Genomic DNA, 25,764 nt, shown 5'->3' on the forward strand with positions numbered 1-25,764 from the left:
TCTTTTCTGCATTTGGTGCTCCAGCTAGCTGTTTCCTAGAATGTAACATTAAAAAGAACCACATTAATGATACAATTCAGAAGTTTTATTGCTAATTGTTTACCTCATATTTTTTCAGCTAAACCTGTGGTAGAACGATTTGAGCCTTGTGGCTACGACCACATCACAGCCATGACAAAAATGTCACAACACATGGCCTCATGTATTATTGCTTAATTAATTAGGTAGCAGTGCATTACATTGGTGTTAACTTTGCCTTGGTTAGCAGGTTGACAAAGTGTTGTCAACGTTGTTCTAAATGCAGAACAAATCTGATTGGTTTCTAAAAAGTCAAGTATCAGAGGTTTGAACTGAGAATCTTGTAAATAAAACTTTGAGTTGCACGCTGTAACGAATTATTATAATAATTATTGTGTTACAGTAGTCAGACAAATGAGACAATATCTCATAGATACAACTGGTCTGCTGACTTGACGAACAGAGTAAAATGTAGCAAGCTAGCAGAGACATGCTAAGCTAATCATAGCACGCTAGCTAACTAACCACTTAGCTACTCATGTTGAATTAAGAAATAGAGCTAGCTAGGTGTCAGATATAAGTACAGTCAGCTAACATTTGCTTTATTTAAATGTTAAGGTCAATAATCTATATGAACAAAGAAACAGGGATGGACAGTTATGCTATCCATAATGATTGATGCTTCACATTTCTTGTGTTATTTCATACTTTCAATGCTACACAGTAATTCATTGTTTTTGATGTTGTGGAGAGTGAAGATACATCATAATAAACACTCTGGTTTACAAATGAAGAGATGAAAAGCTCTTCCCTAAAACAGTTTCAATACGCATTGGGCATAATAAATATAAACCCACAAGGCACCAGTTTAACCATTTCAGCATCTATTTTCAGGGTTAGGGTTCCATGTCATCGTCGGTCTTTGCTATAAGGTGAAATGTCTTTTCTGCATTTGGTGCTCCAGCTAGCTGTTTCCTAGAATGTAACATTAAAAAGAACCACATTAATGATACAATTCAGAAGTTTTATTGCTAATTGTTTACCTCATATTTTTTCAGCTAAACCTGTGGTAGAACGATTTGAGCCTTGTGGCTACGACCACATCACAGCCATGACAAAAATGTCACAACACATGGCCTCATGTATTATTGCTTAATTAATTAGGTAGCAGTGCATTACATTGGTGTTAACTTTGCCTTGGTTAGCAGGTTGACAAAGTGTTGTCAACGTTGTTCTAAATGCAGAACAAATCTGATTGGTTTCTAAAAAGTCAAGTATCAGAGGTTTGAACTGAGAATCTTGTAAAGATCCATAACTGTCCATTATGCAATGCAAAATGCTACTCTAAACAGAACTCAACTATGAATTGGGCCCTGAAAATGCACTCTGTAATCTCTCTGTCCACCCATTACAGATTACACCTGTAAGTGGTGTTGAGCGAATCCATACTGTACCCTTACCCTGCTTGCTCAATGTCCTCAATGGTCTCTGGAAGATACCTATCCCGTGTTTCTGGGAGCATCCTGGCCACTATTCCAGTGAGAAGGGCCACGGAGCACAGGATGACTTGGGGGAGATGCTGCCACACCTCACTGAGTAGAAGGATCAGGGGAGCCAGTGACACACCCAACCGAGCCATGAATGAGGTGTAGCCCATGCCATTCTGCCTGAGAAATGCACACATTTTAGATGGTTAGTTATAATCCGTCAGCACCAAGTTTCTGATATTGCTGCCCGCAAAATTGCCAATGAGACACTACCTGTCTTTATATATTGCCTATATATTTCACCAAATATTTATCACCAGCACTACCTTTGGGATGTGTGTTTTGCTCTTTTATATGGTTGAATTATCAACAGTAACATAATACTATATACAGTGACTTCAGTATTCAGACCCCTTACATTTTTCCACATTTTGTTGTGTTATAGACTAAATTTAAAATGGATTAAATTAAAGGAATTTGCCATCAATCCACACACAATACCCCAGAATGACAAAGTGAAAAGACAGTTTTTGAAATTTCAGTTAATTCATTAACAAGTGCTTTGTATAGTGGCTAGTGAAACAGCATTAAATGTCGCCCTGAAATACTTTGAGATAATTCGACCAACATGACAGCGCGGTGTCTATAAAAACAATTAAAGTAGGGAATTTATTGCAAATGTAAAGTAGGACAACATACAATGCTGTCGCAAGCTTCTGTCACTTTTTTAAAGAGAGAAGGAGGCAAGTCTCATTTACCTTATGACAGTAGGGTACAACTCAGCGCTATACAACACAACAGTCGTGAAGGATGCTGCCGAGAAGCCTTTCCCAAGCACTGCGATGACTGTCCTGAAAACCGACATGTCTGTAAGAGAGAAAGACTTTTATGTAACAGTTATCTATTATATGAAAAAGATAGGATGACTTCATATTATGAATTATGTTCCAGCCCAGATCCAAAACATATACGCTTGAACTGCAAAATTGCTTTAGCAAATATTGGAGACCGGTACATAACCCAGCAGTAATACTCTATTTATACAGTATACAGTCATGAGAAAAAGTTAGGACACCCCCCAAAATATTAAGTTATTCTCTTAAAAATATGGACATATCAATATGTTATCTTCTTTCTAACAATGTCTATAGATAAAGGGGATGTAATTGAACAAAAAACTATGAAAATGTAACTTTGTAATCATTTATTTAACGAAAAATTAACAATAATGCCAATTCCTACTGAGGAAAAAGTTAGGACACCCTATGCCCTAATAGCTAGTATTGCCCCCCTTGGCTGAAATAACCTCAATTAGACGTTTCTTATAACTGTCTACAGGTCTCTGACATCAATTGGGAGAAAGTTTTTCCCACTCCTCCTTGCAGAATTCTTTCAGCTGTGTGATGTTCGAGGGGTGTCTTGCATGCACAGCCAGTTTCAAATCAATCCACAGCATCTCAATAAGATTAAGATCCGGGCTTTGACTTGACCATTCCAGAACTCTCAATTTATTTTTCTTGAGTCATTCCTTGGTAGATTTACTGGAATGTTTTGGGTCATTGTCATGTTGCATGGTCCACATCTGCTTCAGCTTCAACTTTCGAACAGATGGTCTCACATTTTCCTCAAGCACCCTCTGATACAATACAAAATTCATAGTGGATTCTATGATGGTGAGCTGACCAGGCCCTGCTGCAGAAAAGCAGCCCCAAACCATAACATTTCCACCCCCATGCTTCACAGTTGGTATGAGGTTCTTGTTCTCAAATGCTGTCTTGGTTTTGCGCCAAACATGTCTACTCTTACTGTGCCCAAATAGTTCAACTTTGGATTCATCTGTCCAAAGCACATTGTTCCAGAAGTTCTGGTCTTTCTCTAGGTGTTCTCTGGCAAACTTTAGTCTTGCCCTGATGTTTTTTTTTGACAGCAGGGGTTTCCTCCTTGCACACCTCCCATGTAATGCAAACTTGTTCAGTCTCTTTCTTATGGTGGATGCATGTACTTTGACATCAATTGTGGCAAGAGATACCTGTAGGTCTCGTGATGACATTCTGGGATTGTTGGAGACTTCTTTAAGCATCTTTCGGTCAGCTCTTAGGCTGAACTTGCTTGGGCGGCCTGACCTGGCCATGTTGGTGGTGGTTTTAAATGTTCTCCACTTGTAAATTATTTTCCGGACAGTGGAATGGCCAATTTCGAATAGTTTGGAGATCTTTTTATATCCCTTCCCAGACTCATATGCATCTACAATTTTTCTTCTGAAGGCCTCAGAGAGCTCTTTTGATCTCGCCATGGTGATGCAACTCACTTCAACAATCAAGAGCAAACCAAACTAAATATCTGAGGTTTAAATAGGAGAGGCTCCTCCAAAATCCTCTGTAACGATGTTCTAATCATTTGCACCTGATGTGGTGCTCTTTATTATAATTTTAGGCATTTTAAGTGGAACTAAATGTAGGGGTGTCCTAACTTTTTCCTCACAAGAAGATTGCATTTCTATTAATTACATTTTACCAATAATTTTTTAAATAATTTGTTTCAGTTGTATTTGTTTAGTTATATTACCTCAATTCAATATTGTTCAAATGAATATCAAATGTCCATATGTTTGAATATGTTGAAGAAGACAAAGGTTTTCATAGGGTGTCCTAATTTTTTCTCATGACTGTAGTAGGCAGCCCTGCTCATCCTGTTATGAAGAAGCTGCCCAGCTCTACATGTTGATAAATACCAATATTTTCATTTACTATTTCCAGCCAGTTTCACGTCTAAAAAACTGCTGCATACTCGTTCACATGATGTGCTGAAAGGCAAGAGAGATGAACACTGATAGCTCCATTAAGGTAATGCAGGAAGCTGCAACAAAGAGCAAAGTCAGTTTCATTACAACCAATATCACCGCCTGTCCCTAATGTTAGCATTAAAAGTACATACAAATATGATGAAAAAGACATTTCATTTGTTATGTTATATATTGATGTCATTTTCTCAATATAGGTTTATGAGGCTTAGAGTTTGGGAATGTTTGATTTAGTAACACTTTAGATTTGATGAAATACCTTAACACATTCAAATGCAATATTTCTTTCATTAGCTTACGCACAATTGTGGTCTAGTACTACTAAGTATGGTCATTTGAAGATTACAAAAAGTATCACTTTTTTATACAGTGCCCTGTGCAAGTAACTGGGAAGTAATGCATTCTTTCTTCTTTTGGCTTGATACTCCAAAGGTTTGGATTTTATTTGATAGTATCTGTGTACATATTGGTTTCATCATTTAGAAATAATAACGTTTTTATACATATTCCCCTATTAATTATAGAATTACTATGATGTTAAAGTAGAGATTATCAGATTTTATTTGAGTGTATTTGTGTACATATTGGTTTCACTATTTGGAACACTTTTTATACTTAAATTCCCTATTTCGGGAAGTGTTTCTGGTAAGTCAAGTGTGTTCCGTCACATAATTTGTGCAACCATAAGAGAGCTGTCAATGTCTAGTATTGATTCTAGGCTTTGCATTTGCCTTTGGAGTCTGCTATTGGTATCTGTCAACATGAGGACCAAAGAGGTGTCAATGAAAGTCAGTGCTTCACTGTCCCATTACTTATGCAGGGCACTGTGACATCAAAAACATGAACTAACCCTTTAAGTCCAACTTACTTTATAAAAAGTTCTCTCTAGTTTGGTTCGCCAACAAAAGATTGAATTAGTAGTCACTAGCCTCGCTGCTTCCACTCGTGCCCCTTCGGGAGCCATGTGAGTTTTGTTGCTAGCTGGTGTGTGAGCTTTCGTTGTGTACACCACCACTGAAGTGCTTCCCCTTTTTATTACACTAGGTGAAAGACCTCTATTACTGCACCAAGTAAAAGAAAGAGCTCCCTTATGTTTTCCACACTAGTTAACACTTGGTTGTAGCATTGCTTGGCTAGCTAACTGTTATCCTGCAGCCCCTTTCATCTTGTGTGTCCCACTTGCCTCAATGTTATACACGTGAGGACAACTTTCTCTATCCTTCATTTGGTTCATTAACTCCCAATTGTTAAATCTGTAACAAGAGCCAGCTTTGTGGAGATCGTTGAGCTGGTGGATAACCTGTGACCCTCACAGGTCTTCCCCCTCATGACATCTCAGTGGACAAGATGGGGAAGTGGAAGCCTGTCCCCTCCACTCAACCTATCAACCTACAGACGAGTGAGGGTTATGAGGAGTCCATTTCTGAATTGATTTCTTGAAAAGTGATCAGTCGGGCTGTAGTGAAACTCAGTGACAAGTTTCCAGTCCCCCCCCTTCCCACAAACCCCCCCAAAAGAATGGATGGTCTCACCTCTGCAGATTGCCTATCATTGGTTCAGTGTATGTAGGTTAAAGCCCCTCTCCACCACCATTGTAAAATGTATGTATGCGATCAATTCACAAAATGAAAGTACTGTCTTGAACAAGAGATCTTAACAAGTTTACATGCGCTGATTGTTGTAATTACACCACCATAACGTTTATTCTGAAAAATGGCTGAAATCACAAGTCTGTAAACACAGAAATTCTGCTCCTCTGAAAATTTCCAAAAGGCCAAAAGGGTAAGTGTATAAAATTGAATGGATGCAAAATGCTTATAAGATGTCCAGAGATGTGTAAATGTAGATTTTCGAATACAAATGTTCATTTTTGGTGAAGGTATAGTCACTTGATGAATGCTGCGTTAAACTGTAATCACACTTTTATGCCTTGCCTAGGCTTTCATGTAAAATAATATTTCTGTGAGAGTATGGTTCTCTTTATCACACATATGAGTGTTAACTGCCTATATTTGTAAAAAAACAAAACAAAAAAAAAACATTGCATTAAAAAGCTATAGAGACATGAATAAATTCAACATTGCAAAACTATGAGTGTTGACATTTCCCCCCAGAAATGTGTTATTTGGGGTCTCCTTGGGCAGTCATAATCACTGCTTAATTTTCATGCAAGGAAAACTGGGTCCGGATATCTAAGGGTTAAAGTCATTCATTGAAATAACAATAACATAAATGTACGCACCTCTTGGTATGAAAATGTTGATTGCAAGACAGATTCCAACCAGAAGCAGAGCTCCGACTTCAGTGCTTCTCCTGCCAATCTTATCCAGCAAGTAGTAAACTGCTAGTTTAGCTGGTAGCTCAATTGCACCATATGTAAACTGAGTTAAGTAGATATTGAGCCCAAATCCAGTAATGTTGAAACTAATGCCATAGTATGTTGATGCCACGCCATACCTAAGGATAAACCAGATGGGCACAGTGCTGTCGTTAGTCCATCTGTTTTTCATATTTAGTTGTAATTCCTCTTACCTACAGATGTCTTTACAGTACATGCCATTTGTGAGAGCATCCACAATAATGCGTTATTTACATGATATGATGATTTTAGGGCATAGTAAGATCTGCAACTGCAATGTCTTCGGCCTGGAACATGGCCAATATGAGAGAGTGTATACACACCACAATATGCCAGTGAGTAGAGTCAGTTTCCGCATTTTTGGGGTCCTCACCAGATCCAGGTAGGAGTAGGTTCTGTCTCTTCTCTCTGTCACAACAACATTGGAAAGAGCCTGAGGAGAGAAACAAAAGTGGGAGGGAGGCATGAAATATTCTCATTTGGATGTCAAATTAAAGGAAAAAAGAGGATTTCGACACCCACCATCTCAGATTGTTCTGAAATTGTTTATGTAGTTAGAAACATAAGATAAGCATTCCTGCAACATTATTTTGTGAAAAAATAGTTTAATCTCTGAGAAATAAACTAATTGACCGTACTCACATTTTGTTCATTTCGTAGGATTCATATATTATTCAATACAATTCAAACCCTGAATCCGATTTAGACCATAGTCTTACATAGTAATGACTAAGACATGAGGAATCCTATGTTGTGTATTTCTGGTGAATCTGATGACTGCAATGTTAACTGCCCTGTCCTGTGGTCGACGGCGAGGGCTTTCGGGAAGTTATTAATTTCATGTCTTACATTTTGGAACTCTTTAGTCGGTTTTTAACCGGTTAATGAGGGTTGGTTAGTCAAAAAAACTAAATGTACAACCCTACATCCTATGGTTTATTTTCAACAGAAACAACTGCAGTCTGTTGTGGATTATTAATTGTACAATGTCATTTGACGTGTATCTGTGGTTGCTGACTGTTTAAAAAGCTACAGAGTCATCCACAACCTTTGTCCTGGCATTAGCTCACCTCTGGTTTCAAAGTTGACGCAAGTCCCTCCCGCTGGTTCATCTTGGCACATTGTTGCAAGTAATAGTGAGCTTTCTCCAGTTTCCCATTGGCTATTAGCCACCTGGCTGACTCAGGAACCCACCTATTGGAGAAGTTTATGATGTCATTCATAATGGGGTCTATTCTCATTTCCTTGTACACCCCTTTTTATGTGTATAGCCCGGCAGACACTGCGATTTCAGCCACGAGCTACATTCTCATGTCAAAATGTTAGAAACATATCGGCTATAAACGTGGGTCATCTGTGGTGAACTTGAAGCCTCTACTTGGTTGCGTCTCTTTTCTACTCGTTCTACGGGTCGATAAGAAAGTCAACCAATGGGCATTTAGGATGCTGTTAACAGTGGCAACGTGCGAGTTGTGTTTGGGACCATACTTACGTAATTACAAACGTAGAATACTTATCATTATGAATAATAATAGCTACATAATACATTCTGGTTCTCGGTTTAGAAACCATGAAATTGAAGAATAACTTGTTATTGTGTTTAACTTGTGTTTGTGAAAATCGTGTTTGAGTGTCTGTCTGGCTTTATGGTTGCTTGAAATACTGAGACAGTATATCATACTGCTGGAGGAGTAGAACTTCTGCTGTCATGCTTGTTTCAATGCGATTACATTCTAATTGTGCAGCACCTGTATTTGAACAATGGCAGACAACAATAACATTCTAGATTAACATTTACCCTTTAATCGGGCACCTATACGTAGAGCCTATAGCTGTTCAGTACACTGTGATGTGTTTTATGTGGACACCAGGAAGAGTAGTGGCTGCATGTGCGGCAGCTAATGGGGATACTGATAAATAAAACAAATAAACCTATACAGCCATATAGGAATATACCTATTCTACCCTTTCAGTTACTGACTGTACAGCACCAACAACTGTTACTATAGGTCTGACCTCCAGGAAATGATAGCCAGGACGAGAGGAGAGGTGACAATTACGGTCAGCCACCTCCAGTCAGTCACACAATAGGCAATGACTGGCAGCACTGTGTTCCCAAATGTCCATGACAGGCTGTCAATCACTCCGACCAGCTTCCTGTGCTTAATGTCCACCCACTCCACACCTGTGATGATGGGAGAAACACAAGCGCAGATAAGGATAATTTCTGTAGCACCACTTATGTTGTCTATGCACCACAATTGTTCAATAGGTGCAAAAGAGAGAAAACATTTTGAAACAGAGGATGTACTAGAGAATCTACACTCTTACTGTATCAAACTATACCAACACCAAAATGAGAGTGTACCGTCATAGTTACGCACCCTGGCACCAAGAGCGAGACGAAATGCGCTGCCAGAAACGTTGATCTGATGACCAAATAGGCTATATTTCATAAAGGGAAACTATCTGAAAATAATTTCGGCTACACTTTATAACGGGAGACTATATTCTTGAAACCTCAACAACTAACCTGCAATTTCTATTATTTGAAATAGCCTAGTAACCCATCAACAATTGCTTCAACACTGTTTTTCTTTTTTGAAGGCAAGCCTGAAACCTCCTGAAGGTGGTAATTCAGCCTTCACTGCCTTACTGTCTGATGGGCCCTAGCAGTTAAATCGCATTGATTAAGTCTCTGCTCTCTTGTTGCTGTTTCTTCTGCTGGTGAGAATTGTGTTTTGGACCTAGTGCTGGCTGGGTTCAAGTCTATGGTCGGGCTCTGGCTTGCTGTGTATACTGTCCATGGTGGTTTTATGAACGGTGTGATTCTTGCTGTAGAGGAGCTTTTCAACCTGGGTGCCTTCCCATTACTAAACCGGTCCCCAAATCAGTGGTCACAGTTAAGAAGAAGAAAACCAGGCAGGCGGCCAAGAGTATTGCTCCCCAGATTTTATGCACGTTATGCCCTTCTGAGAAAATGTGTGAGGTGAGGTATTTGCAGTAGAAAGTCTGGGTTGAATCCTGACTTAGTTCAACGCACTAGACATGTCTATGTTCCCCTCAGCCCTTTTGTTCCCTCAGCTAACATAGCTAAGCTTTACCTCATCTTAATCCCTACCTTAACCTACTCATTTGTTCATGTCTCACCCCCTAACTGGTTGTTTTACATGCAACTTAAGCTAACCTACCAGCAACTTAAGCTAACATCGGGCTGAGGGAAGAGCACACCCCAATGCAACCCAACCACCTACATGCTCAGTTTAGCAGAACCAACTAAATGGCATTATGCCCTGGCCTGGGCCGGCAAATCTTGAAGATAAATATGCTTCATTTTTGTAGTAACCATAACATGGTATTGATCATATTAACAATGCAAGGAGGTATGCATAATCACTGAGGACTGTTGAGACAATGACGATGCCAGTGATGCCAAATCCAGTGAAGAACCTCAGCACTGCAAACATGTTGAAAGATGTGGAGAAAGCACTGGCAACAGCAAACACCATTCCAGAGACATAAGACACCAGAAGCATGGTCCTCCTCCCATACCTATGGAATGAGTACAACATTTGAAGAGAATAATAACAATGATTTTTTATTTATAATAAGACTGTGAGCTCTATTTTAACAATTTAAACACAATGGTTAATCTAATAGCTATAGGACATGCAATGTCATTCAGGGGTCTTTGTGAAATCATTTTGCAAGTTTCACTGCAATGGCTTTATGACTGAGGGTATAAAAAATAAGCTAGTTTAGATAAATAAATCGCATACCACTCGCATACCAATTTATTTATTTAACCCTTATATTACCAGGTAAACTGACTAAAAATATATTGTCTTTTGCAGCGACGACCTCGTTGAAGAGTTGCAGGGGAGAGGAGAGGTGATGAATGGTCATGATAGCATGAGATTGGGAATTTAGCCAGCCAATCAGAGAATGCTGAGTATGTCTGAGCTTTTATTGTCTAGTACGTTGTAATGAACTAATTTACTCTGATTATGGTAACATGGTCCTCCAAATCCACTGACAGATAATTAAATAGGGCTTACAGTAGCCTAATAATAGAAATGCAATGGGTGGATTCAAACCTATCAATTTAAGAAGTGGAAAAATCACTGGCGGAATCATCAGATCCTCTCCATCGTTAATCTTTTGAATTTTCCATTCATTATGCTAAAAAGGCAGTGACTTATTGTCCGTTCAATATTCAATGTTGTGTTCAATGGTAAAATATAATACAATTTACTGAAAGTGAATGAGGAAGTCTTTTGGGAATAAGAAATAAACATGAAAATAACTTATACTATAAGTTAAAAAATACATTTTAAAGCATAAATATTCTGTCAAATAGTTTCATTTTGGCCACTGTAAATACATACTGTAATACATAATGGAGGTTTTCAAAGACCCTTAATCAAAAAATGGCATACGTCCATATATTATCTAGAGTAAGATCATTACCTGTCACTAAGACTTCCAAATGTCATCGCTCCAAACATCACACCAACAAAGAAGATAGTGGCTGTTGCTTTGTTTCTCCCTTTTCTGTCACACACCAGGTCCCACTTAAGAGAGAAGTAAAAACAGGACTGTAACGATTAATCTCATGGAAACTGAATGAATTCACCCTAGTTTTAGACACAATCTGGGATTTGTTTTACAGCAAAATGGCAGCCCTCCACTTGTTTTTATATACAGTGGAGGAGGAGAAATGTAACCTCCCCCAGCCTCATCCCTCCTCAAGTACATACAGTCCATGGCATTCACATGATATGCTTAATTCTATGTTACTATATATTGTTTATTGACATTCTTGTATTTGTAAACAATGGGGTAATAATAAGGGTGTGTTCCAATTCTCTACCCTTCACCCAAAAGAAGTATGCACTCGTGCACTGCCCCTAATTCATTTAAAAGCACTGGATTGGTGCAAGCATGGTTGGAGAGATTTTCCACAATATTGCTTACACCAGGCAATTACTTTTAAATCCATGAAGGGGTGTGAGTTAACACTTTAGGAGAAGGGTGGAGAATCAAAACACAACCCTAGTTTAACAAGTGATCATCCCGGGATCATCCACTGTCAAAGTTGGTAGCAATTGGCCAGTTGGAACAGTTAAGGGAAGCTTGTGAGACATTTATATGTTATACAGTGGGCCAGTGGTTAATAGGTGCATACCAACATCGCAGTGGTGGTATACCTTCATGACGCTGCTACAGCAGACATAAGGTGTGAAGTGCTGCTGAAAGCTACCACAAGGTGGTGACAAGAGCAGTGAAGGATTTTTGAAAAGAGAATGGTTTGCCTCATCAGCTTACCGTTTCAGATAGATTGGCAAAATCAAGTTTATTATAGCAGCTCTTAAATTGCAGAAATGAAGGCCATGAACCATGGAAATGGTTTAAATATCAGGTTATTTTAACGCAGACCAATCAATAAGACTGGCTCCTATCTACTCTCATACTGTCATCACGCATTCTCTCACAGCGCAGAGAAACGGGGGAATTGTCTTTAAGCGCAGTCTGACATGAATAAGCACGAGTCAGCTTTAATAATGCAACGTATTGATTACAGAATGAAGTTAGGATTTTCAATACAAACATGTAAATGTAAAGTGTGAACATCCATTTTACCTGTGTAGCCAGAGTGGAGGTGAAAGTGCTGTTGTCATACAGCCATCCATTCTGACACTGTATTGTAGGTAGGTCAGTAATGTTGGAGGAATTGGACAACAGGTGATACTCCAGCTTTGAAAACATTTTACAGGAGCTTGGAGTCCCATCGTCCTGTACTGGAATACTAACAGTCAGTCTCTGCTCCTGTGTCAGATTCCAAAAGATGCCCCCATCATCCAGAGCACTGAAGTCACAGTGGTGAGAGGGCACAAACGCAATGAAGTTATTTAGCATGAAGTGACAAGGCAGTGTGAACCGACCTAGGAAGCTGATAGAAATGATCATAATCTGGAACCTTCCAAATCCATTAATATCCAAGAGTAAGTCTTCAAACTTCATTTTTGTCTTCCACTTGACAGCACAGCAATCATACTCTCATCCCCATTTGTTAAACATTGAATCCAAGACAAAGCAATATAATCTCTCACATCTGACCACTCCAAAGGTTGCCTTTTGAATAAGTCTGTTGAAATAAGTAAATCTTTGACTGCACTAAACCACTAAAATAACTCTTATGTGACAAATGTTTGAATTAATCTCAATCAGTGATGAATTGACAGCAAAAAGTAGCTTGGGGAACTAAAGAATAAAGGACAGTGTCACAATTTTAGCTGTGTTCAGATTCAGTAGTAGCCTACAGTTATAGGGTGCGAACATCCACATTTTCAGCAAGGGCAGCCTTCTCTCTTTCACACAATGTATTCATATTAATGAGCCATTTATTTTGTATAGCGCTTTTGAGGGATTGTTTGAAGGGGGAGAGCATACTGAACGCCTTTTTTTGTTAACTGGAAACGATCAAGAAAAAGATTACCCTCCTCCATAAGTATATCCTAAGATTAAACGTTTAACTCCTGGCAAGAGAGGCAGTCAGATATTTTCGGTGAAGAATAGGACACTATTGAGAGGCCGTGTTGGTAAAAATGACAAGCATTATTACCAACTAATTTGGCCACGTCTCTCTTCAATGTCTTCTACATCCGAGGCGTGTCTTTTTTCCCCTGTATAGCCGACTGGAATGTTTTTATTTGTTTTTTTTGTTTGCCAATTCCATATTGCTGCAAATACAAACAGCATTTTGGACTTCCAATGACTACTGAATACCTGAGGCTCTCAAAACTAAAACATTTTTTAATACAAATGTGATTTACACAACTTATCAATATATGTTACAGGGTCCATCTGACTGCAGCCATGTTTTTTCTCCAAAAGGCAACAAGCATGGCGTTATTTCTATAACAGCATAATGGATGACTGTCATTCATATTCCATTAACCCTCTCAATGTAACATTGATAGGTTTAGGCTATTTACATACACACCCTGGGCATGACACTCAAATTTACCCACCCTATACCCATCATGAGGTTGCTACAACCTAGCCAACAAATAAAAGTTGATTACAGAAGTGCACAGGAGGAGAGTAATATTGAATTAATCAAGGTGACAGTGACCCAATAACGTCCTGGACACTCTTGCATCCCCCACCCATTCTCTCACACTCATTGTAATGCAAAAGTGAGATTTGTTTCACTGGGATCTCTGTTGTAATGACACAGGTCTGTTTGATACAGTTGAGAACAACTGTCACCAGTAGGCTAACTCTCGATTTTCGTTAAAACAACAAATAAAAAATGTAATCTTGTTTTGTGTACACATTTTTTATCATAATGCCACTGTCTATTTGGGAGGTGTCGTTCAAGATTAGGGAGGATGATTATTTTTGTTAAGAGCATGGCGCTATTACAGCATATTGGATGACTATCATTCATATTCAGTTCAGCCAGCTAGTGCTGTCCTATATAGGTTGTTATTGGCTCTGACAAATCCAAAGCTGATATCAGTGACAAATGAGGCTAAATCAGCTAGGAGTTTATGCAGTCGATCTGTCTGAAAATTCATACAGTCGCCATGAATTCAACGTTTTTCAACATCCAGACAGTGTTTGCATGTCAATCTTCTATGAGCTAGCGGAATTCGTTAAATGAAGAACTGAAGTACTGTTCTAGGGGAGGAGTGGGATCATCATTCGATTGGATTTCTCCAGTGGCACGCTTTTGTTTGTTAATGGGAATCGATTTGCGCTTGTTGTAAGCACAAGTTGCTATGAGTGGGGGAGGTGTCTAAAATGTTGTGAGGGGGGTGTTGCATATCAAATACTGTATAGTGAGAGGGAGCGTAATGCGAGATAGATTGATTAATGAAAGCTCGGAAATCAATTGAAAAACAATTTCGCGGACACACGTATTCCATGTCTGACATAATTTTATGAAGTGAACAGTGAAAATATAGTTTGTTTTATTCTCGTCATTGCACATGGCATGTAGACATGTGATTGATTCATGAAAGCTCTCATTTCAATCAACGGAAATCAACTAAGAAACATTATTTCACTATGAGTTATTATTTCACTCTGCAATTTCACAGACACAAATATTCCATGTCTGACATAATTTTATGAAGTGTCCAGGAAGACATAATTTATTCTAAATTAAGGTTTATCCAAGGACCTAATTTCAAATTTCTCTGACCAGACAATAATTTGTCCTTTTCCAAATGTGAGGTGTTCAAACATATCCATCATGCTCAACGATGCCTCCTGGTGGTGGTTTTGATGAGGTGAATGACCTGAAAAAAAACCTCCAGTGCTGTTGAGACATCGTCACACCGGCAGCCCAGCTCTAAACTTCGTTCTTGTCTGGCTTTTATGCGTTTTATGTTTGTTTGAACTTGAATTTTAAATGTTTTTAAACACCTGCCCAGGTTACAGTAATGTTTATGAATGTGTTAATAAAGTATTCAAAACTATTCATTTGTGTACAAAGGCAAAGTGTTTTGTTGATTGAGCCTGCTGACAAACTGAAAATCCAGCACTTTCAAGCACTATGTTGAAAATCTGAGCACTTCCACAACCTTGAAATGGTCCATTACAATTAATTTTCAATATTTTTAAGCACCCGTATATACCTGTTATTGACATTTAAAATTGAATTAAACCAAACAATCATCATACTGTTGTTATGCCACTTTGCTGAAGTTCACATGTGGACACTACAGCTGTCATGTCGGCAAATCAGCATGGATCCATTCAACGATCATATCAGCCACTTCTTTTCCAGCATCTAGGACAAAGGCATGTCGAATCCCTCTTTCACAGAGTCTGATATCCCCATCTGGGAAATCCCTTTTGATTTCATGGTAGTACTGTCTGGGGCACCAGTGGTCATTGGCTCCATAGTAAAACACAAGCTGAAGAGAAGAACAACAGCATAGATTATTAAAACATCAGTTCAACCACTAATAACAGGTCTTCTTTATTTAAAAAAAACGGTACAATGGAGCAGTGACTTATGGCTGATAGTTAATACTGTTGCTATAATAAATTCAAGCTTAGTAAAATTGGAGTATTGATGTAAATATCAGGAATGAAATTAATTTGTTCTGGAAAAGGTGAATTACATTTGCAGTTGGTTGCATTATCATACATACAAGGCAAGGCAAGTTTATTTATATAGCACATTTCATACACAGAGGCAATTCAATGTGCTTTACATAAAATAGATAAAAAGGAAAGATACAAACATTATTAAAAAGCATAAAAGATATATAAAATAATAAGTCACAGTGCATTTTAGGGTCAGAGTGCAATCATTAGCAGCAATTTAGTTTAAAGAGCATAAAAAAATAAAAAAAATTAAAAAGCATAAAAGACATAGTGAAATTATTAGCAGCAGTTTAGTTTTCTTTACCTTAGAATACCTGTTCCCCGGGTGTTTGGGACTCTAACCCAAATCTAAATTGCTGTGGCGTCTTTGTCAATTCTTTACCTTAATCTGGTTAACTCGATTAACGTGGACCTACCAATCGTAACGTGGACCTACCAATTGTTCTATTCTCGATTAATGTGGACCTACCAATCATTACCAATACAGTAGCATATTACAATACTTGATCATTAACTTCCACATGGCAGAGGTCATTTTGTAATAAATGAATAATAATATTCAGATGAGACACTCCCGGGTCAAAATCTGCCGACATCTAGCAGTAGGGGGATTAATTGTATGCTAACAGTCGCTAGTTTAGCTGGTGAACTAGATTATTGGAAAGATAACATTGCTGTAAGTCATGCAGCTTTGTTTACAGTCAAGATGGGTACACTTCACCAGTACCTTACCATGATTGGAGAACATGTCATGGTTGTAATTTGTGATGTAAGAAGTCACAGCTATTTTATTGTGTTCAATGTTCCAATTCTCCCACCTTATCTCTTACTCTGAATGCTATTGGTTTGTCATGGACATTAAGCGCTTTAAAAGCTAAAATCTTACATTCTGCACCTTTAAGAAGATGTAAAACATTTGTTACCTTATCCAGGTTTTGATTGATGGTAAAGTTGTCTCTCTCCAGAACTTGCCTCATCTCTTGACCCCCCATGTACATAGAATTGGCTTCAACAAAAGAATAAAGAAAAAGTTATATCATGTTCAGAGGAACCTTGTATTGTGTGTCAAAGTTCCCCTTATGGAAGACATCATACAAAGAATACATACATGATGCAAAGAAATAATTTTAGGCTTTACTCTGGTATACAATTATGTTTAAAGCAGAATTTCACACAAAGATAATTTTGGGGTATATTTCGTCAGTCTACCATTAATATGGTCCCAAAATATCATTACTTTGTTCATACAAAGCTCAGATATCAAAGTAGAAAGCTCAGATTTACTTCCTGTAGTAGTAGTGTGTAACCCTAACCCAAAACACAGTAATGTGTTTTGTGTCAAACCCCACCATCATGAGACTATTCTAAGATGTAAATAGCTTGCTATTAGGCTCTGTTGCAAAACATATTTTGAGACCATTTTAGTGGTGTGCTGACTTGCATTGAAAATGAGAAATGTCCTTGGCTAAAAACTAATTGGATAATTTGCCACACATAAGAGCTCCTTATGATGACTGATGGATAGATGATTCACTTACTTAAACAAATGTATTTGTTGTAAGTCGCTTTGGATAAAGGCGTCTGCTAAATGCCATAAATGTAAATGTAAATGTAAACTTTGCTAAGAATCTGTACGTAATTGTTTGACAACCCCAAACAACTACCCAAAATTAACAACCAAACAACTCCAGACAAGTTATTGATGTTTTTTTTTATTATTTGTTTCATTGCAATTTCAACTTGTGTCACTAGGGCATTTAGGATATTGGGAAATATACACAATAGGATATACAGTATGAACTAATAAATGTGCTGTGTCAATGTACGATGGTTAGTTCCGGGTAGATAATGAGCAGTACAATTAAATAGTATACATGTATACAGTATATAGCAGCAGTTATGGTACTGATTGTAGTATACCTATGAGTGAGTGAGTGTGTGTGTGTGTGTGTGTGTGTGAGATTAACATATCAATAATTTCATAATAAATATTAAGATTAAAACTTGGAAAAATATGGGGCCATTTCTTATAAGGAATATGGTGAAAACTCTCTATTGGTTCCACCAATCCAATGCATGAGGGAAAGTGCATGAGTGCACACCTATGGATGAAGGGTAAAGAACTGGAACGCAATTGGAACCCTATTGTGTCTGCTCAGACCTACACAAACTGCTCAAACTAGACGGAACAATAAGCGGGTTTAATTATTTAAGGAGAAGTTTACCCGAAATCCATTTTCATGTGTATTTTTGGTCTATCATAGGTATCAAAACACAATGTCTGTGTTTATTTCCTAAAAAAACATGTCATACCACGTTAAAAAACGTTAAACAAGAGTTTTTGCACTCTGACCCTGCTCTACTATGCCAGTGATTCCCAGAGAGCAGCATGCTCTAGCTCTTGTGCTGTTCAACAGAAGGAACTGACGTGAGAGGGAGAGGGGAATCTTGGGACTTGTCGGAAATGACACAAATTGGCAATTTGGATATGAAATAGATATGAAATATCAATGGAAGCAAATATGCTAGCTGGCTAGCATTTTATGAATGCTAACAATTTCTTTCAATAGAAGTGCCTGTGCAGCCACAAAAATGTTAGCTTTTAGCAAGTCAGCTTTTAGCATGTCCTGTGATTGTCTTTGCACAGACAGGTCTGGGTAGATGGATGACAAAAGCATCTTCCCTAAAATCTGGACAGGCGGTTGGCGCAGTTTTTCGTCGTTTTCAAAATCAAACTGAACAGAATAGGCCTGAATGAGAGACTCACCTGCACAGTCCACACTAAAAAGACTAACAGTAGATGGGACAGCAAAGTGGTCGAGTGAGCGCAGCCCACCGAAGACCAGCTTCACCATAGCGGCCTTGAGACCCTCTGGCAACAGGGAGAGGAAAAAGATGGGCAAGTAGGCCATGTATCGCAGGTGACATAGCACAGGGGTCATGACCCTACCCTGTGGAGTCTGTGCCATGCGCTCGATGGTGGGAAAGAGCAGCACTGACTTCACCACCTACAGACAAATGCATTCAAGAGAAAAAAACAACAACAACTTAAAGATGGTGTTCATTAGTCTTGTAGGGCTGGCATAGGTTGGCAGTTACAATACAAGGAAGGAATGGCAAGGACATTTGGCTGTATGTATTGTTAATAGCAAAGCATATCTTAATATTAATAATCTGACACCAAGTAATTAAATTAACACTATGTGCAGAAAATTGTTGAGTTTGTGTTGACAAGATGCAAGAATAGTCAAGTTAGAATTAATCAAATGAGGCTTTAATAATACTGTAAGCTTATATACAATTATTACAAGGCAAATACTTCATAGATAAATGTTCAATTCTACCCTCATGGTAAATGACAGAGAGAGAGGTAGAGAGAAACAAACGGCAGACCACTCGATCTGTTACTGTACTCAATAATCAACCGCTGGGACCTCTGACAAGAACACAAAGAGAAATAATCTGTTCCTCTAGCCTTGTATGGGTGCTGACGAGCTTAGAGTCAAGAATCTCTAAAGGGCTGTTGCATTTAGAAGACCCTGCCCTACAATACAGATGAGAAGGGCAGCGGAGAGGTCGCTGTGATACATGGTAATAGTGAATAGTTGAGGTCTTACAACACTAGAATGCCCCCCCCCCCCCCCCCCACTCTCAACTGCATACTAGACCTCAGCCAAAACATTGGTTGTGCATTTCCCTTGACAAGTTTAGAATCGCCGCTGTTCCAAATAGTCTGCGGTCATTTTCGCCTGCTGAAGTGAAAGCCAAAGGCTACATGAAAACAACTACAGTATTACCTGCCAATACATTATTTGCTGCATTGATGTTGAGAAAGGAAAACTACAGACTGACCAATCTCGCACTGCAAGTTAGGCTTTCCGCCTCGAACTGCGCACAGTGTCAAAGCGAAACACATCTGTCCAAAAATGATTGGGCCTCAATTATGACACCAAATAGTATCATACTCTGATGATACAGAATAAAGCACTGCCATTCACAAGCACCCGCAAAAGTGGCAGGTAATCACTGGAACATTTACCCGCCATAGGAAAATGTAGGCCGAACCACATTTAGTGCTTGGCAGGTGTTTATTTCGGACCCTGCAAGTTGTGGAAGTGCCTTCTCCCGCATGCAATTGCGATGGCATGATCAAACAATGTTATTTTATTTGTTTATTATCAAAGAATAGGCCATGTAGCATGCAATGCGTTTCTGTATGCATTTGTAAATAGTAAGACCATTGTAATGAGAAGAGGAATGTTTAGCACACACATATCACAAGCTGTCTCTGAATGCAATGGCAAGATCATTTCTAAGATGATAAGCCTCCTAATTTTTTCTATTGCGTGAAAACGTTTTGGTACGACCAAACCATGTGCTGGTGCCATCAAATGAAAGGCCTTCTCTAGGTCCTAGATTATCTTGCCCTGTACATCGCTGCTAGTTTTCAGTGACTGAATTGCAGGTAAAAATCTCATTTTTAAGACTCAATTATTCACAGTGGAATGGCTGAGAAACAGCCTTGATTCAGGCATCAATTGTATCACCCGGTTCCATTATGATAACGATCATATTTGTGCGTTGCAGTCCAATGGACCATAGTATGTTTGCTTTAGCCCCCTGAGGCAGGGGCACCATTTTCGAGCTTATAGACTCAGACGAGGGCGGTGTTAAGTCTGGGCCTGCTAGAGATGGTTTCTTTCCTCTGCATCTAATGCTTGTCTTGTGTATATGTTACTTTACATAGAGATTACCAAATCAAATGATAAAACATATATATACGATAAAGCACCAAGACTCACATAATATTTGAGAATATTTCAGCAGGAGTGAGCAGAAAACACGTCAGTTGCTCATTGCGCCCCTAGCGGCCCCCTGAACTACCATTTTCTAAAGCATGCCGTACTCTTCCACCCTCATCCGGCTTGGATACCCTCAGCGGCTTGTATGTCAACACTACTAGTTATTTAGTGATGAGTTCCACCAGGAAGTACTACAGGAATGCCAACACTGACTAAATGAATGCCTTTGACAGCGGAAATGCATAACAATCGATACATACTACCTCCAAAAATATGTTACTGCTTTAATTTTTAGCTTTGAATTTCACAAAATGCATCATTTTTTCCTGATAGAGCCGGAGTATACTTGCCCTGTTACCTTCCATTACAGTGAGCTGAGCCTGGACAAAGGCATCTGTACTTGCTAAATAACAAAGACATTCACCTAAAAATGATCTGGATGGTCCTACATCTATGCCATTAACTGAAAAGGTTTAAGTCTGAGGCTCATTCCCACAGAAAATTTGCAGACGTACCTGAAGTTCAGGATCCCTCTTCATCATCTCCAGGATGATGTAACAGCCAATGGAATGGCCCACCAAAACCAGGCGAGTGACCCTGGGTATGTGCTCCCTGAGGAAAGCCAACTTATGCTCAATCTGCCCATCCAGACCAAACAGATCTTCTGCTGCCATCACAGAAGCATCTGCAAAAAACAATTAATATGATCCTCATTGCCATTGTTTTATTTGTTTCAGTTTAGAAAGTTGAGAACAAATCAGAATTTCAAAGTGATAGAAAAAAAAAAAGTTAATATAAAGTTTAAAAAAAAAGTCAAGTGGTTCAATGATTGATAGCCTAAATTTCAGTGCCCTGCATCAGTAATGGGACATTGAAGCACTTTTTCTTCTTTGGATTTGAAATCAAAACAATTACTATGGGGTTAAAGTAGAGATTCTCAGCTTTTATTGATGGTATTTCTGTATATATTGGTTTCACCATTGAGAAATTACAACACTTCTTATGCATAGTCCCCCTATTTCAGGGTACAATTGGCTTGTGCCCTGAAATAAGTGATGGGACAATTGGCTGGTGGGTTCCATCACATAATTTGTGTGGTCATAAGACAGCTCTTAATGTCTAGTATTGATTTTAGGCTTCGCGTTTGCCTTTGGAGTCTGCTATTGTAGTTTGTCAACATGAGGACCAAAGAGACATCAAGTCAGGGAAGCCATTATGAGGCTGAAATATCAAAAAAAATCTATCCGAACCATAGCCAAAACCTTAAATCTACCAAAATCATAATTCAAAAGAAAAAAAAGCACTTGGTGAGCTTGGCAATCGCAAACAGGCTGGTAATTCATTGGATGGTGCTTCATCATACAGTAAGACAATGACCCAAAGCATACTGCCATAGTAACTAGGAAGTTCTTCAGATTTAATTCCAATTGAACATGCATTTCATTTCCTGATAAGATTTTAGGCAAAAAGACCTCAAAACAAACAACTGAAGATGACTGCAGTACAGGCCTGGCATAGAATCACCAAAGAAGATACCCAGTGTATGGTGGGGTCAATGGGTCACAGACTTAAGGCAGTTATCGCATGCAAAGGATTGTCGACAATACTAAACCTGAGTGCTTAATTTGGACATTTTATGAATCTGTCCCATTACTTATGGTGTCCTGAAATAGGGTCACTATGTATAAAAAGTGTAATTTCTAAATGGTGGAACCAATATGTACACAAATACCATCAAACAAAAGCTGAGAATTTATACTTTAACCTCATAGTAATTGTTTGATTAAAAATCCAAACCTTTGGAGTAGAGCCAAAAGAAGAAAAAATGCTTCACTCTCCCGTTACTTACGCAGGGTGCTATATATGAACCATAGTTTCAACTTAAATAATTAGACTGTACCAAAAAAAGGTTACCTTTTATTACATCTAGGCTGTTAATAAAAGAAGTGGATAGAATGTTGGTTACTCTCAAATAGAGCACTTTACCTTCAACCATGTCCATGGTTTCAGGGGGCACACAGTGACCAGCATGGCTCACTGCCCACACAGGGAAGCGCCGGCTGAACTTCTGATGAAGCGTCTGCATTAAGGTCTTGTAGAAGCCGATCACACCTGGGTTACCTGTAGATACGCACAAAGGTTTCTCAGAAATATAAACAAATAATTTTTTTTCATTTTACAAAACCCTTGTAAACATGTCTGTTCAGGCACAAAAAGGTGCTCTGTAAAAGTAGGCCTATGATAAAAAAAAAAAAAAAGCAGACATGGTAAAAAATAAACAGGGGGAAGAAAGTGGGATTCATTACAGGGAAATTTCACTGATTGTCACCAAGACTCAGAAACAAGAAAAGTGAGAACACAGCCTTTTATTATTAGTGGTCTTTGCAATTAAGCAAGTTTATTACACAGCGAATGAAAGAGTGTTTACTCCTCCCATATAACACTCTCCTCAGGCCGTAGATTGAGAGTGAAGGGGGTGGTCTTTACTGTCCAACACAGACCTAGCCTTACGGAGAACATGCTGGTCAAAGATCAGCTGTCTGTTGGACACATAACTTTGCCAGCCACCTTGACAAGAACAGATTCAATAAAAGACTTAAAACAGCGACATCATTGTCCTATTTAAATTAAAAACATTTAGCTTCCTCAGAAAAAACACACATTGGTTCTTACAGACAAAGTCAGTATTGGCATCCAAGTTTAATTTGTCATCAATTATTGTACCAAGGTATTTATTTTGATCGACAAATTCAATATCAAGCCCTTTGATGAAGGTCTGAGATGGTGGGAGTGGTTGTCTCTTAACATCAATAGCCATATCCTTGGTCTTAGTTACATTTAGTTGGAGGAAGACATCATCACACCATTGAGCAAACTCCACCACAGGCTCATTCTCAGTTTTGGGACTTTGAAGCAGACTGACAATGACTGAATCGTCAGCATATTTTAGGAGGCACTTGTCCCCATACTGGCTTCGGCAGTGGGTCCTACTAATCACCCCAAACAACCACAAACAGGTACCCAAAAGTACCCACAAACAACCCTAAACAGGTACCCTCAAACAACCCCAAACAGGTACCCACAAACAACCCCAAATGGGTACCCAAAAGTACCCCACACGGGTACCCAAAAGTACCCAACACAACCCAAAAGAACCACAAAATGGTAGCCAATACAACACAAAACCACCCAAATTATCAGTTCAAGTTGACCCTTTGGTTTTGCATACATATACACGCGCACACGAACACACATGCACGCGCACGCGCACGCACACGTACACACACAACTGCTGCTATATGCTGTCTATATTTATAATATTTAATTCTACTGCTCATTATCTACCCAGAAATAACCGTTATATTAGTAATATTTCTTAGTTCATACTGTATATGAACGAATATGTTATGATGAAGGGGAACCACAACACCAAAACCCAATGTGTGGACATTACCATTTTATGTTAAATAAAATGATTAACCAAATAGAGTTTACCTGAGTGCAACGATGTAAAAAATGCTTCTAACACTCACCTGGAATGATGAGAAACAGCACTTCAGGGGGGGTTTGCCTGGAGGTGCCAGAGCACAAGCTACCAAATTTGAGAACCTCAGTGATAGCACCACAGCAGTACAGGTATTCTGTGCTGGCCTCACCATCCTCCACCGCCAAAGTCCCCATCTCAAAGGCTAGGTCAAGAGAGAGAGTAAGGACAAAGTTATTTTGGTGGTTTCACTGACACATTTCGTCCTTTTGAGTTACTTCAGTGCCCAAAACGATTTGGTTTATCTACCTCACATCCCTCGCTAAGAAGTCCACCACAGTTTCATCAATCTTTGTTTGCTATAGCTTAATGAAATCCTGAAATATTCTTCTTCCACAGGGCCATTGACAATTTGTTCAAAACTGTTAAGCATGAGCTGGATCATAGTGCAACGTGTTAAGGCTGCAGTCTCTACTCTCACCCATCAGTCTCCTGTATCCATCCATTGCCACCTTTTACCTTGTGTACCCTCTCAAGGGGACTCTCTTACATTTCTCATTGTGTCAATAAACAGCTTTGTAATGTGTTGCTGCTTAATTGGAATTATTTTAAGTTACAAATGTGTTATATTGACCTACCATCTTGTCCCATCATGTACACAACATAGGTGTTGTCACAAATGAGAGGACCGATCAAAGTTTGATTATTAATTGTAAATTTGTGTTATTTTGGGACTGTTTATCCTTTCATCCAGACACTTGGGTTGCTTTTTCGCCCTGTGTCTGCACATGCATCACGATTATTTATTAACATGAAAACCATCTATTGGCCACAACCTCACTGTATAACATTTCTGAAGATATATTATTATTATTATTATTATTATTATTACTACTCTGTCAATATGTGAAAGTATGTAGGAAATGATCTGTTCTGACTGCCCTGATAAAGCAGCTGTCAGGGATTTCTGCAGGGTCACCAAAATCTTAACAATAAGTAAAGATTTAGATTATTATGACCTATCATTTGTGCCGAATAAATATACAAGATTATGTTTTCAACACAACACATAATGTCAAGACATTAATAATATCCTGTCAACATAAACAGTAGGTACAGTAGCTGGATTGTCCAACACCATGTCACTTGCCTTGGCGTTGCGAGTTGGACGGCCTTCTGAACTCACCCATCACAGTTGAACTTTGATCAGGTTTTACTCCAGATACTTTAATAAAACCCTACTATTTACGCCATGTATGACGTTCATCTATATCTTCTTTCAAATGTCCGGAGGGGGACATCTTCAAGGTAGTCACAAACTGGACGAGGAAACGTAAATATTGGGATTTATTCAAGTATCTGGAGTAAAACCATCACAAGTGACAGCTCGTTATAGCAAACCATCTTCGACATTGAATGGCAAACATTATGCCTATGGAAATAAACATTATGCCTAAGATTTTCAATTACCTACCAACTGCTTCGAAATGTTTTGCTGTGGATAATATTCCCAAAAGATTAGCAAAGATTAGGGTGTTCACATTGGATCTATCGTGGAAGCAGCACCCGTTTACGATGCAGCCAATCTGCGTCTTATCAGCATCTAGTCTTTTCAGCCACATTAACGAAGTACTTCCGAGTCGCGGAATTTCGAGATCTTTCAAAATAAAAGTCCCAAATAAATA

At 38.7% G+C, this 25,764-nt stretch overlaps 2 protein-coding genes across 3 annotated transcripts; both read right to left on the reverse strand.

Annotated features, from left to right (window-relative positions):
* Positions 1-593: 593 nt before the first annotated feature.
* LOC310814252 (solute carrier family 22 member 7-like) lies at positions 594-12,688 on the reverse strand (the record flags this gene model as incomplete). Its single annotated transcript, XM_083683550.1, has 10 exons — positions 594-993; positions 1,479-1,685; positions 2,264-2,372; positions 6,548-6,762; positions 6,988-7,097; positions 7,735-7,858; positions 8,681-8,849; positions 10,062-10,216; positions 11,135-11,238; positions 12,308-12,688. The coding sequence occupies 10 exons, from the start codon at positions 12,686-12,688 to the stop codon at positions 915-917; spliced, it is 1,653 nt and encodes a 550-aa protein (XP_083539676.1). The 3' UTR covers positions 594-914.
* An 809-nt stretch (positions 12,689-13,497) lies between these two features.
* Positions 13,498-25,749, reverse strand: ldah (lipid droplet associated hydrolase). 2 transcript variants are annotated; one of them, XM_083683955.1, is made up of 7 exons: positions 25,554-25,749; positions 24,129-24,284; positions 22,582-22,716; positions 21,111-21,280; positions 18,561-18,801; positions 16,717-16,799; positions 13,498-15,597 (listed from the first exon to the last, which is right to left on the reverse strand). In XM_083683955.1, the coding sequence occupies exons 1-7, from the start codon at positions 25,699-25,701 to the stop codon at positions 15,409-15,411; spliced, it is 1,122 nt and encodes a 373-aa protein (XP_083540081.1). In that variant the 5' UTR covers positions 25,702-25,749; the 3' UTR covers positions 13,498-15,408. The 2 variants fall into 2 exon arrangements, with proteins under 2 accessions (XP_083540081.1, XP_083540082.1); XM_083683956.1 differs by having other exon boundaries at positions 25,550-25,592.
* Positions 25,750-25,764: the final 15 nt, after the last annotated feature.

The sequence above is a fragment of the Argentina silus genome, assembly GCF_951799395.1.
Source record: "Argentina silus genome assembly, chromosome: 13".
Classification (NCBI taxonomy): Eukaryota; Metazoa; Chordata; class Actinopteri; order Argentiniformes; family Argentinidae; genus Argentina; species Argentina silus.